This window comes from Nanorana parkeri, unplaced genomic scaffold (genome assembly GCF_000935625.1).
Source record: "Nanorana parkeri isolate BGI_ZX_2015 unplaced genomic scaffold, ASM93562v1 scaffold146, whole genome shotgun sequence".
Classification (NCBI taxonomy): Eukaryota; Metazoa; Chordata; class Amphibia; order Anura; family Dicroglossidae; genus Nanorana; species Nanorana parkeri.
In genome coordinates, this window is record NW_017306414.1 from 1,155,878 (window position 1) to 1,169,926 (window position 14,049).

The following is a 14,049-nucleotide window of genomic DNA, read 5'->3' on the forward strand; positions in this document are numbered from 1 at the left end:
CAAATAAATTATCCAAAAAAAAAAAAAGTCGATGCTATCAGCAGACTTTGTTTTTAATTTCTTTGTCAGCAAATATATAATTTTTTGTTCTTTGTTTAAGTAGCCAGCTTGTTTGAAAAACGTATAGCTGGGATATCTTCAATACATTTTCTTTATTATATAAACACATCTGTTATTATACTTACTCTGTGATGCACTTAATTAAACTACAGTTGAAATGAGTTTAATTTCACCTTCATTTCTTTTACATTGTTAACAGTACTTGACATGTTTGACCACATCCAGATCACTCACAGACAAACTTGCATTTGATGTTGGACTGCAAGACACAGCAACGGGTATGATCAGATTGCTTTTTATTTTCTATATTCATTCAATATTTTTGTGTGAATTATTTCTTAAAGCAAATACTCACCTTTCCTTTACTCCCCTGCGGCTCCATTTAGCCATCAGTAGCACAGAAAATACCTGCAAATTTGGCTATGGTGGAGCATGTAACATACTTCCGTTCCTCAGTGCTGGTGCTTGGCGATAGGTTCAGCACTGTCACATGGAAGCTGGGAGACAGTCCTCAGTCCTGTGTAAGCTCTGATTAGAGAGTCTTTGTTTCCTTGCTTTCCTGCAAGGCTGTATTATTTTTGCACTGACCTCCATTTTACTATCCAAGTCAGTAAAAAACACAGTCTTTCAAAAAGTATGACTGTGCAGTCCACAACATTTAAAAGGATAATTATACTTTCTAAACCAGGGGTGCCTACAATTTTTCATCTGGAGATCTACTTTTCAAATGATGAGCTCAATGTCTCTTCTCTCACTTTCTCTGCTGTCTCTCTCTCTCTCTGCTGTCTCTTCTCTCACTTTCTCTGCTGTCTCTCTCTTCTTACCTTCACTGCAGCAGCTTCCCAAGTCTCCTCCCGTGCGCTGGCATCCTGTCCCGCGGTGCTCGTGTGGCCGAATGTGGCCGGCGTTGCACATGGGGAGAAGTGTCCTGCCCCTTCCCCATCAAGCAAAACTTTCCTAAGCATTCTATAGAATTAAAATTCTAGTTACCTTATATTGCTGTTTGCTGTTTTTTTTTTTTGCTGAAATGGACAGCAAAGTGAAGTGATGATCATTCCTTTTATTATAATTAGGGATGCACCCATACAGACACTAGTATCAATGCCAATACCGAGCCTGCTCTAAGGGAGTGGGGTCCCCCTAAAATTATTTACATGACTTGTGTCTTGGCCAAGTTAGCATCCCCAGTCATAAAGTGCTATTCCTATAGACTTGCAGATAAGAATAAGGATCCTCAAGATCAAAGGACTGGGAACCCTCATGCATGACCAAGGCAAATGGGATCTTTTAATGTATGGAAAGTTGGAAACCAACCCACCTGAAATCAAATATTGGTCCTTCAGGTTGGCAGCTGGCCTGACGAAGCCTATTCTGGAAAAATAAATGTTTATGTGTTCGTATTCACACAGCATAACGAGAAAACAAATTTAAAACAATATTTATTACCTTTTGGATGTTTTGTTGCAGCAGGCAACATGGCTGATTTCAGGTTTTTCTGAGCAACTTTACCGTCATCTGTCCCTATAGAAAGACTTAGGACTGCAATTTGAGGATTTTGTTTCTCCCATTACGTTCACTAACATGCAATGCACTAGCCAGGCTTTTGATCCTTTAACCCTTTGTTAGGATAGGCAATTTTTTAAACCTACTTTACAAATATTAATGAACAAACCTCTCGCAGCCCCTCCTAACATTACAAAGAAAGAAAAGCAAGTAGATATTTTAACACTTAAAAAACCCAAGTAAAATCAATGTTTTAAATATTTTTTAAGCTTATGCTATGTGAATGGAAAAATTGTACAAATATAAAATAGGTTTTATCCCAATTTGGCTGCAAAAGTATAAATGCACTTTCAATTACATGGACTAGCATCCCTTCAAAGCAAAATCATTAAAAAAACATTAGCTCCGGAAATCAGGGTCATCTGTATAAGTCTAGTCCTTATTTTATACATTGCATCCAGATAACTCTCTTACAGACCAAGGATATTTTTGGAAAATATCATTGCCCTTTTAAAAAGTAATCTTATAGTGAAATAATACTGACCCATATTTTGGTTATAGGAGAAGCCTGTTGGTGGACAATACATCCTGCATCCAAACAGAGATCTGAGGGAGAAAAGGTTCGGATTGGAGATGATCTTATTTTAGTCAGTGTGTCTTCTGAAAGATACCTAGTAAGTATTCTACTTTCTGGAAGAAATACAAAGATTAGATGATATATATGTGGTATTTTGCTGGTGTTACAGTTGTACCCATTGATTCTTGAATGGGCAGTTGAAAGGAGCTCTCTGTATTCTGGCCACATGAAATAGTGTGGACTTTCTGCATTTAGCATAATTGCAGCATCTCCTGGATAGATTTAGCAGTTCAATGATTGTTTTCACTTGTTCATTAAAAGTGTTCTTTAAATCGTTTAATCTAGTTCCTCTGCATCCATATCTGAATCTAGTTTTGAATTGGGTTGGCAAGCTCATGATACCCAGCAAAAATGATTTTCAGCTCCTTTGAGTGGCCATTAGTGAGTTTGGCATATGTCTACAAATATTTTAATCAGAATCATTAGCTTCCTGCCCTTTCATCTGGGAACAATACTGAGTTATAAGTTGATAGTAGATGCATGTAGCCATTTACAACCTTTAGTACTGCCTTCTCTCTTGTGTAACGACACGTTTTACTGATAGTGTTGAGTTCTCCCTTGCTAAAAGCCTTTTAAGAGAGTATCTCAGCTTGAATCCTTTACAGCAGTTTTAGCCCAGAACATTTTTTCTCTTTTAATTGAATATATCTGTGACGTAAAACCTGATTTAATAATCCCAACCTTACCTTCAGTGCCACTGTTGCACAAATGATAAATTATTCATGCCAATTTCTTCATTTACCATTCTAGTAGGGGTATCTCATGCTATATAAATATGTGTGCAAGTATCTTGTTTAAAAATTGTGAAAGTAATTATGTATTTGTAAAATGTGTAATGATTTTCACTGCAGTACACTACTTTTTGAACCAGCATTTTTAAACAATAAATGTAGCTTCAAAGTGAAATTAAAGTCAAAAGGAGTTTAAGCTATTTCAAATGCTGGTGGAATCACTTACAATGAATGCTGCTTCTTGATGTTTAAACGTTTTAGTTTCCTGCAGAATCAGCTGGTCCCTTGGGCACTGGTCCTGACTTCCTGTTTTTGAGTGCCTGCTTTCTCAAGCAGAGTGCCATGTAGTCACCCTTGTGTGTGCTAGTAAGCTGTGTGTGTCTCCACAAACACACAGACACCCTCTCCTCCGTCCTCCCTTCTCCAAACTAGTAGATGAACAGTTGCTGGAGTCTGCACTGTCCTTTGAAATTTGTACTGGATTGTAAGTTCAGGGAAGCTGAGCTGAGAGAGTTGGAGCTGTTCAGAAACATGATGATTGTAAGTGTTTTGTCAAAAATGTAAAGCAATGCTTTGTTGGGCAATGTATATTTGTTTGATCTGGATTCATTATTGGAAAAAAAATTGAGAGTTTAATGCTACTCTAAGCCCCATTCACATTTGTCAAAGGGACCGGATTGCTGAGTTGCATGAATTCCTCCCGGAGACTCATGCAGTCTATGATCATATTTAATCGCACAGACTGTGAATACCTGCAGACAAAAGAGAAAAATAGTCTGCTTCCAGGTGCAATCATCCACAAATAATCTCAGCCAGTGTGATTACTTGGGAACGACCTGCAAACAGCTGGGGGCGGTGCCACCTGTCATTGTATTGTACAGCACTTTCTGCCTGCAGCAGATTGCATGAGTCTTAAGGTGCCCATACACCTTACGACCATCGCAAGACTTTTGTCTTGCGATGGTCGTAAGCTTATTAAAAGCTCGTATGATCTGCCCATCTTGGACAGGCAGATCGTACTTGCGATCATCGAAATAAGGGGCAGTGAGGGGCGTGCGCACACCAGCCCATTCGGCAGTTGTCGAACAAGCAGGCCCTAACCCGCCGAGAATCGTAAGATACGATCTGCCCATCTTGGACTGGCAGATCGTACTTGCGATCATCGCAAGCCCACCCCCATGAGGGGTGGGCTTCCGATGACTGCAAACGGGCACACCGGCCCGTTCGGCAGTTGTCGAACAAGCAGACCATTAACCCGGTGAGAATCGTACGATTCCCGGCGGGTTTTCAAGCCTGCTTGTTCGACGGAAGACGTGCGACCTACAGTAGAAACGGACGCACGCCTTCCATACACTGTACGATTATCACACGATCGCGGGATTTCCCGTGATTCTCGTACGAGAATCGTACAGTGTATGGGCACCTTCACAGAGGAATTGTGAATGGGGTCTTAAGCTGGCCATACACCTATAGATTTTCTGTAGATTTTCTATGGTCAGATGGAAAAAGCAGGGCCGACTAGCAAGATATTATAGCTTGGCGCAGTGGGAGATTCCTCCATCCACACAGTTGAGCGTAGATAGAGGAATCTGTTGCACTTTTTCCATCTGACAATAGAAAATCTGCAGATAATCTATAGGTGTATGGCCAGCTTTAGGTGGTGTTCACTGAGATCACAAAAAACATAGTTTTATTTTTCTTAGCTTCATGGTGTGCTAAGCTTGAGCTGAAAAGCTAACACAATGCTCTGTTCTGCTAAAGCTGGTAGTATTGCTGTTTCATTTAAAAAAGTTGTTTGTGGAAAGGGGCCTTTGTTAAAACTGTTTTCAGATATTTGTGCCAGCACTTGATAAAAGGGAAACCTGTTTCTCTGCATTTGAAAAGCCAATCAAATTGTTGTACCACAGGATACGTTAAATTTTATATTTGTCTCTTTAACTGTGTAACCAATTCTTAATTATATCCCATAGCATCTCTCCATATCCAATGGAATGGGCAATATTCAGGTGGATGCTTCCTTCATGCAGACACTGTGGAATGTCCATCCTACATGCTCTGGGAGTAGTGTGGAAGAAGGTCTGTCTTACATTACTTAAAGTATTGTTGTGTTTCACTCGATTGTTCCTAGTTGCGCTGCTTTACTGCTGGATTAATTCACTTTAAACACACAGAGGGGGATGTATCAAAATCTGGAGCAGCTGTGCTTGTCAACCAATCAGCCTCTATCTTTCATTTTCAAATTGGTTGCTCTAGTTTCTGTCTGCTCCAGTTTTGATCAATTCCCCTCGTAGTGTTTGTATGTGGTCACCATTGTGGGCAGGATTTTATTGATACTTTATAAACAATATTTTTTTTGTGTGTAATTGGCATGAAGGGAATTAATCTAACACTGAAAAAAAGTACTCCATGGTACTTTTCCCATTTGAGGATAATGAAATGTGTCCCTAGAATTATATATTTCAGTTTGTGGAAAGAACAAAAACTGGCCTGCCATTCATCCACCCAGGGGGTGGATAATTTCTGAACCAATGCAGCTGATTAACTAAGGGTTAGTTCACACCATAAGCAGTGCGTTCCGGTCTGATTTTGGCCGGAACGCACTGCCTTGCATTGTGGCCTGGCTCACTTTTTTGCCGGGCTGGAGGGGGCGTGGCGGGCCATTGAAGTGAATGGCACCGTAGCCACGCCCTCTGGCCGCAATGCGATCGCCCGCAGGGATCGCAAGCCACTTTATACTTTATACACTAAAGTAATTGAAAATTCTCTACACCTTTAGTAAATCAGCCACATTGCAGGTCTGTTGTAAATATTTATCTGTGTCAAAGCTTGAAGTTGATAACATTAATGGTCCATATTTCTAAATAATAACAATATTGGTTTAAAATTTTAATTTAAATAGTTTTAGTGGGGCACCAAGTATTCCCATTCCCAACTCAAACTCAGCATTGCTATTTTTTGTAGTGTCTACAAGCTTGGTTTTGATAGCATTCAGATAAAACTCAGATTAGAATTTTCTGTTCTTTGGTTGTGAGGCAGAATTTGTATCCGATCTAAAGTTAAATGGCCTGAAACGTTATATCTACTATTAGCATTGACAGCAGCAGCTAAGCCCCTCTGTTTTCTCCTTATCATGAGCTCAATGCCCTAAGGATCTAAATATGACGCACATTGATAAGTGTCATCTCTATGTAACCTTTTTTTTTTTTCTATCTCTGTTTTATACCGTTCACCTCTGATATAATTTGTCTTCAGGAAATGTCACAGTCATGTTTATTACCAGCTGATCCAATAAACCATCCTTATTCTGTTATACTTCATGACTGTTACAATTTTTCTGAAAATGTTTCTTTTTACTTTCTTGAAAATAAAGCATTAAAAGGGGCATCTTGTCATATAAACATATTGGGGGGAATTTATCAAGACTGGAGCAGACAAAATCGGGAGCAGCTGTGCATGGCAACCAATCAGCTTCTCTCTTCAGTTGGTTCAGTTAAGATTTGAATATGAAAGAGAGAGGCTAATTGGTTGCCATGCACTGCTGCTCCAGATTTTGTCTGCACCAGTTTTGATAAATTCCCTTAATCGAATATTCTCCGTGGCCAATTACTAACAAATGATCGGAAAACACAGGACATATATAATTTTGTACTTTTTGTTTATATACTTTTAAGATATTTGAAACTTAATTTTAAATTGGATTGCAGATAGCCTGAATAATACTTCTACAAAAAAGTATATGATTTGTTTTTGATTATGTTACATACTTGAAAGAAAACTCCACCCAAAGCTGATATTTCACCTGTGCATGGTTGCTGAACGGTTCAGTCATATGCCGGCTTCGTATAGCTCTTAGGGAATCCAGTAGAAAGATTATTTTTACAGAATTTCCAGTTCTATTTAATTTCTTGAGACATTACAAAGCCAAATGATGGTGTCACACTCCTCTGTGGATTTCCCATGAACAGGCAAATAACTGGGGGAATCCATCAATGAAAGAGTGAAACCTTAATTCTGATTTTGTGAACAGAGTTGCATATACAAGCTGCTACTTGGGAATTTCACCTCTGAGGTTTCTGGCCTCTGAGGTTAGGACCTAAAGAGGGATTTTATCCATGTGTGTAAACACAACTGGGTAGAGTTGACCATGCAGCCTTCTATCATCTGAATGATTTTTCTTAGTGAAGTTTTTAAAAAAAACTGTTACAAAACATGCTACCTACATAACGTAGCCCATTATGAGTTACTTTTAGCTTCTGTACGATTGCATAAAGGACTTCATTCATTCCTTCATGGTTTTGTGTTGCTACTGTCTTGTTGATTCTTTCAGACCCGGGATGATATTTTAAGGGTCCGTTCACACCAGTTGCAGTGCGTTCCGGGCCGATTCTGGCCAGAACGCACTGCCTCGCATTGCAACCGGCTCACTTTTTAGTCGGCCAGGAGGGGGCGTGGTGGGCCATTAAAGTGAATGGCACCGTAGCCATGCCCTCCGGCTGCAATGCGATCGCCCGCACCGGACCACAGGCACAATGTGCCTTGCGATCCCATGCGGGCGATCGCATTGTGGCCGGAGGGCGTGGCTACTGTGCCATTAACTTCAATGGCCCACTTCGCCCCCTCCTGCCCCTCAAAAAAGTGAGCCGGCCGCACTGCATGTGGTGTGAACGTACCCTAAGTCTAATGCTGAAACATTGGTCTAAATATTTATAATTAATAAAAGAAGAACATGATATACTGGAGGGATTCTTGGGTTGTATTTGTCTCCTCTCCTCCCTATAATTGCTGGTGATAGAAGTAAAATTTTATAAAACTTACTTTGGTAGAGATATATTGGCTCATTAACATATTTGCATAGTTTATGTTGATTTTTTTTATACACCTTGCTATATGTCTTACACATGTTTATATTTCAGGGTATCTCCTTGGTGGACATGTTGTTCGGTTTTTCCATGGTCATGATGAGTGTTTGACAATACCATCCACCGACCCAGCCGAGGCCCAGCATAGGTAAAATGACGTGCTTCACATATATCAGAAATTCATGGCTGTAAAAACTGGCAGATCTAGCTATTCAGATTAGCTTTTCAGATGCCAGTTCATTATCAGATTTGGATGAAACACAAATAATGACATTTTAAATATCAAATCATCCAGATTATGATTACCACTGTGGGAGTTCTTATGCAGTAGTTGTCAATGTGAACAAGTGCATTTGTTGTATGCAGTGGCGAACAAAGGGCCCTGTTGCAAGATTTTTTCTCGGGCATTCACGCTCCCAAGGGGTCTCTGCACCAAAGGGGCTTACACTCCAATGTCCCCCACATTCACACACTTTTAGTATATACGTTTATATAACTCTGACATATACTGCAGTGCTGTATAGAGAACACTGAGCCAATCACATCAGTCTCTGTACAGAGGAACTTACAGTCTAATGTCCCCCCACAGTCACACACTATTTTTTCATACAACTATATAGCTGTGACATATACTGTAGTGCTTTACAGAAAACACTGAGCCAGTCACATCAGTCTCTGTACAGAGGAGCTTACACTCTAATGCAGAATGGCACCGGCTGTAGATGGACTACAAATCCCAGCCATACATTATACAGCAATGCAATATAGTATATGAATTGGAAGTGCACTGGACTCAGGACTCTGTAGCACACTGGACTCAGGACTTTGCAACACATTGAACTCAGGACTTAGTAACGAAATGGACTCAGGACTTAGTAACACGATGAACTCAGGACTTTGCAATGCACTGGACTCAGGACTTTGCAATGCACTGGACCCAGGACTCTGTATCGCACTGGACTCAGGACTTTGTAACGCACTGGACTCAGGGCTTTGTAACGCACTGGACTCAGGGCTTAGTAACACATTGGACTCCGGACCCTGTAACGAAATAGACTCAGGACTTAGTAACACAATGAACTCCGGACCCTGTAACGAAATAGACTCAGGACTTAGTAACACAATGAACTCAGGACTTGGCAATGCAATGGATTCAGGACTTTGCAATGCAATGGATTCAGAACTTTGCAACACACTGGACTCAGGACTTTGTAACACAGCAGACTCATGACTTTATAAGGCACTGGGCTCAGGACTTTGCAAAGCACTGGACTCAGGACTTAGTAACACACTGGACTTAGGACTTAGTAATGCACTGGACTCAGGACCCTGTAATGCAATGGACTCAGGACTTTGCAACACAATGGACTCAGGACTTAGTAACGCACTGGACTCAGGACTTTGTAACACTCAAGACTTTGTAACAGACTGGACTCAGGACTTTACAATGCTTTGGAATCAGAACTTTGCAGCGCAATGGACCCAGGGCTTAGTAACGCACTGCACTCAGGACTTTGCAACACACTGGACTCAGGACTTTGCAACACAAAAGACTCAGGACTTTGTTATGCAATGGTCTCAGGACTTAGTAACACAATTAACTAAGGACTTTGCAATGCACTGGGCTCGGGACTTTGCAACACAATTGACTCAGGAGTCTGCAATGCACTGAACTAAGAACTTTGCAAAACAGTGGACCTAGGACTGAAGTGGACTTAGACGATTTACAACAGAAGAACACTCACAGAATACTCAAAATACCTGCTTGCCAACTCTGTCTCCTCAGTAGGTGCAGGCTTCTCTTTTTTATAAAGTCTTTATTTTATATTTTAAAAGCTTTGATGGTGATCACAAGAAGAGAAAAACAAGTGCATAAGTAGCAAATAGTTGCTCTCTCGGGCGGTCATCAAGAAAATACACCAAATGCATTGCGACGTATATGACAAAGTAAACAAAATAAGATATTTAAAGCGTTGAAAAAAATAAGGGTAGGGTGTTCCTCCTGCTCAGCTAGTCAGTGACCCGTAAGTATCTCAAGAGGGGGACATATAAGTGTCCAAGTGCTTATGAGCGCATCTGTGGATCCGAGGGAGGTGTGTGGGGGGAGAAGGGACTTCTATCCCTAAGTGAAACGACATCCTGTCAATAGCATGCATAAGAGATGTTGTTTTTAAAACTTTAGTGTGCACAACAAAACAAACCAGAACAAGAGAAAAAAAACAAAAAAACACAGTGTTAGGCAAGTGAATGTGAGTAGGTTGTGTGGGTAAGGGGTTAAGTGACAGAAAAGGAAAGAAAAGAAGAAAAAAAAAGGATACGGCATAAATGGGCCAGTAGTTACTAGGTCACTAAAGAGAGAGAGAGATGGTAGTAGGGCATATACCTAAAAAGGGTGGGGAAACAGGAAAGGCAGGGAGGAGATGGGATAAGGTTTCCCCATCAGGAGAGGTGCAGGCTTCTCATCCCGTGCACTGGTAAGACTCCCCGCCTCCTGCAGAGTCCGCAATTTACGGGAGGCAGGAGGACAGCAGCTGCTGTGAAGGAAAAAGTACAGCTGCACACACTGACAGCCCTGGAGCCTCTATGCTGCCTGACGAAGCGTATGCCACCGCAGCGGTGGCCCGGCCTGCAGGACATCAGAGAGGCCCCCCAAAACCAGTCTTTCCCATCAGTCCCTGTAATAGGGTATCCCGTGTCCGGCGCTTGGGGCCGCGGGCCGGCATCTTCAACCAGCGGCGTATTGCTAGTAGGTCCGCCCCTGGTTGTATGGTTATCTGTTGGTAAGTGAAATTCAAATTCAGATATTTGCTGATCAAATGTTTTACTTCATAAATGGGTGTTTTTCTTTCAGACATGGAGTGATTAGGCACATTTGCTAACCATTTCCTTTGCTGATTCATGTTATTTATAATACAAATTAGCAGCAGGAAGGTGAAAATGAAAATGTTAGGCGTGAGATCCTCTTTTGCAGTGCTAAATCAGCAAATGTGTGTATTGGGGTGTGCACAGGAATTAATGGAAGGAATTGCATTGTCACTTCTAGAAAGTAATGGGTGAATAACTGTTAAGGTCAATGATTCACTCCCTCCAAAAAGCAAATGTCATAACGAGAATTGGGCCAAGTGACTGTAGTATTTCTGTATTCTAAACGCAGAAAATTAAACCTGGATTTCTCATTGTGGTGAATGCAATGCGATCCAATAACATGTAAAGAGGGAAGAGTGCGAGAGAGGTCAGCCCTGAACTGATACACCCCAACAAATATGCCAAGTTGCGTGATGTTGGGGATATTAGTACAGGGGGGACACTGCTAGAGCAGGACACCTCCTCTATCCGCAGGGGGAGTGACTGCTCCGGCGAGGACGGGAGCAGGATGGAGGGTCAGGAGAGGCAGATCCTGGTGGTGGGAGACTCCATCATCAGGCGGACTGACAGGGTAATCTGTCATCGTAACCGTGAGCGTCGAACAGTGTGCTGCTTACCAGGGGCGCGAGTTCGGCACATTGCGGAACAAATTGATAGATTACTAAATGGGGTTGGGCACGACCCCGTTGTCATGGTGCACATCGGCACCAATGACAAAATAGGAGGAAACTGGAGTGTCCTAAAAAAGGAGTTCAGAGACCTAGGTGCTAGGCTGAAGGAAAGGACCTCCACGGTAGTTTTCTCAGAGATACTACCGGTGCCAAGAGCCAGTCCGGACAGACAGCGCGTGTTGAGGGAACTTAACAAGTGGCTCCGGAACTGGTGTCGGAATGAGGGCTTTGGTTTAATGGAGAACTGGGCTGACTTCTCAGTCAGCTACCGGCTCTTCAGCCGGGACGGGCTGCATCTTAATGGGGAAGGTGCAGCATTCCTGGGGAGAAAAATGGTAGAAAGACTGGAGGAGCTTTTAAACTAGATAATGGGGGGAGGGCATAAAAATATTAAATTTAAGTAGTGAAAACCTTAACATGAATACATATAATAAAGAGGGAAGTAACAAAGGGGCAAATAGTGGGCTCACTCCAGTCACCAGTGCCAAAGCAGTCAATATAGTAAATCCTATAGCTGAAGATACTATAAGTAATACCGGAATACCAATATCACTTAAACCTTTGTCCAATAACAAGACAGGAATTAAATGTATGTACACAAACGCTAGAAGTCTGGCAAATAAATTAGAAGAGCTTGAACTTATGATATTCGAGGATGACTTCGATATAGTGAGAATAGCGGAAACCTGGCTAGACAGCGCACATGATTGGGCCACCAATATAGAGGGGTACAACCTGTTCAGGAGGGACAGAGATGGGAGAAGGGGGGGGGGTATGCATTTATGTTAAAAAATAATCTAAATATGCATATAAGGGACGACATCACCTCAAATAGTGGGGAGGACGTGGAATCCTTATGGCTGGAACTGGATATGACGGAGGATCGTCGCAAACTAATTGTGGGTATTTGTTATAAACCTCCAAATATAGGGGAGGAGGGGGAGGCTCATCTACAGTCTGAAATAGAAATAGCTGGGAGGGAGGGCAATGTAGTCGTGATGGACGACTTCAATTACCCGGACATAAATTGGGCAAATGGAACCTCAAGTTCAACAAAGGCGGGCCAATTTCTGAATATGTTGCGTGACAATTTCATGGTCCAGATGGTGGAGGTCCCAACTAGGAAAAATGCCATCCTAGATTTAATCATTACTAATAATGCAGAGTTAATTGAGGATATTGTTATTGGGGAGACACTAGGAAATAGTGATCACAATGTGATTACTTTCAATATTGGATACAGGAAAGAGAAGAGTGCTGGTAGGACAAGAACCCTTAATTTCAGAAGGGCTAACTTTAATAAACTGTGCCACCTAGTGGGGGACATCAAATGGGAAAATGTATTTCACAAACTGAACTTGGACCAAAAGTGGGAAGGTTTTAAAAACACTTTACATATTGCCATTGCCAAATGTATACCGTTGGGATATAAAAGTAAAATATCACAAACAAAACCTGTATGGCTGAATAAAAATGTAAACCATCACATAAAGGAAAAGCGAGTGGCATTTATAAAATATAAGATGGAGGTGACGGCATTGGTGTTCCATAACGACAAAGAATGTAATAAAAGATGCAAACTAGCAATCCGGGCAGCTAAAATAGAGTGCGAAAAGCATATTGTATATAAAGTTCCACAATCACTCGTGACTTCTGTTATAAGCGGTTCCAATTTTTCTTTTAACATACAGATGTTAGCTTCTACCATCTCTAATATATACAATGATTATGTATTATACAAGGATTTCATCTCATTTATTTTTAATCACATCAACTTTGGGAATATTTTTATATGGACTATATATAAGTTGGAGTGAATATGTTGTATAATTGTCACTAAGTATATGCACTTAGAGTTTTATAATATTAAAGATAGCGCAGTGTCTTTTGTTTAATATATTGTGGGAGAAGTTTATATAGCTTCTCTCTATCTCTGCAGCTGTCAATAGGGTGTTTTTGAGGAGATTGGGGCAAAGCACTATAGCGCGGATAATCATTTGTTTTACTATACCTAGACCATTATTCCTCATTTTTAAGGACTCTCTAATGACTGGTAGAGTTCCGAGTGACTGGCGGAGGGCTACGGTAGTTCCAATATTTAAAAAGGGGGCAAGATGCCAACCTGGGAATTACCGACCAGTTAGTCTTACATCGGTAGTTTGTAAACTGTTAGAGGGAATGATTAAGGACCACTTAGTAGAATTTGTTCAGGATAATGACAAAATAAATGACAACCAGCATGGGTTTAGGAAAGACCGTTCCTGTCAGACTAATCTACTGATTTTTTACGAGGGGGTAAGTAGAGATCTGGATGGAGGGAGGTCTGTGGATGTGGTATATCTGGATTTCTCAAAGGCTTTTGATACGGTTGCACACAAACGCCTACTATACAAGCTGAAAGCTATGGGCATAGATGGAAGGGTGTGTACATGGATAGAGAACTGGCTAAAGGAACGGGTACAGAGAGTATCAATAAATGGTGCCCTTTCAGACTGGGCTAGTGTCATTAGCGGTTTGCCTCAGGGTTCTGTGCTGGTACCCATGCTTTTCAACCTGTTTAATAACGACATCGGGGACGGCGTAAACAGCGATATCTCAGTGTTTGCTGACGATACCAAAATTGGGAGGGTAATAGAAACAGACCAAGATAGTGTAACATTGCAGGAGGACCTGGATAAAATAGGGGAGTGGGCAACTATGTGGCAGATGAGGTTTAATGTCGA

At 41.3% G+C, this 14,049-nt stretch overlaps 1 protein-coding gene across 1 annotated transcript in view; it reads left to right on the forward strand.

The window, feature by feature from the left end:
* The window catches only part of RYR3 (ryanodine receptor 3), a 609,228-nt gene that overhangs the window by 178,332 nt on the left and 416,847 nt on the right, over positions 1-14,049 (forward strand). Inside the window, exons 5-8 of the mRNA XM_018554200.1 lie at positions 260-338; positions 2,125-2,237; positions 4,902-5,007; positions 7,845-7,938. Of these exons, the coding sequence (XP_018409702.1) occupies positions 260-338; positions 2,125-2,237; positions 4,902-5,007; positions 7,845-7,938 (392 nt within the window). The remainder of the gene's footprint in view (positions 1-259; positions 339-2,124; positions 2,238-4,901; positions 5,008-7,844; positions 7,939-14,049) is intronic.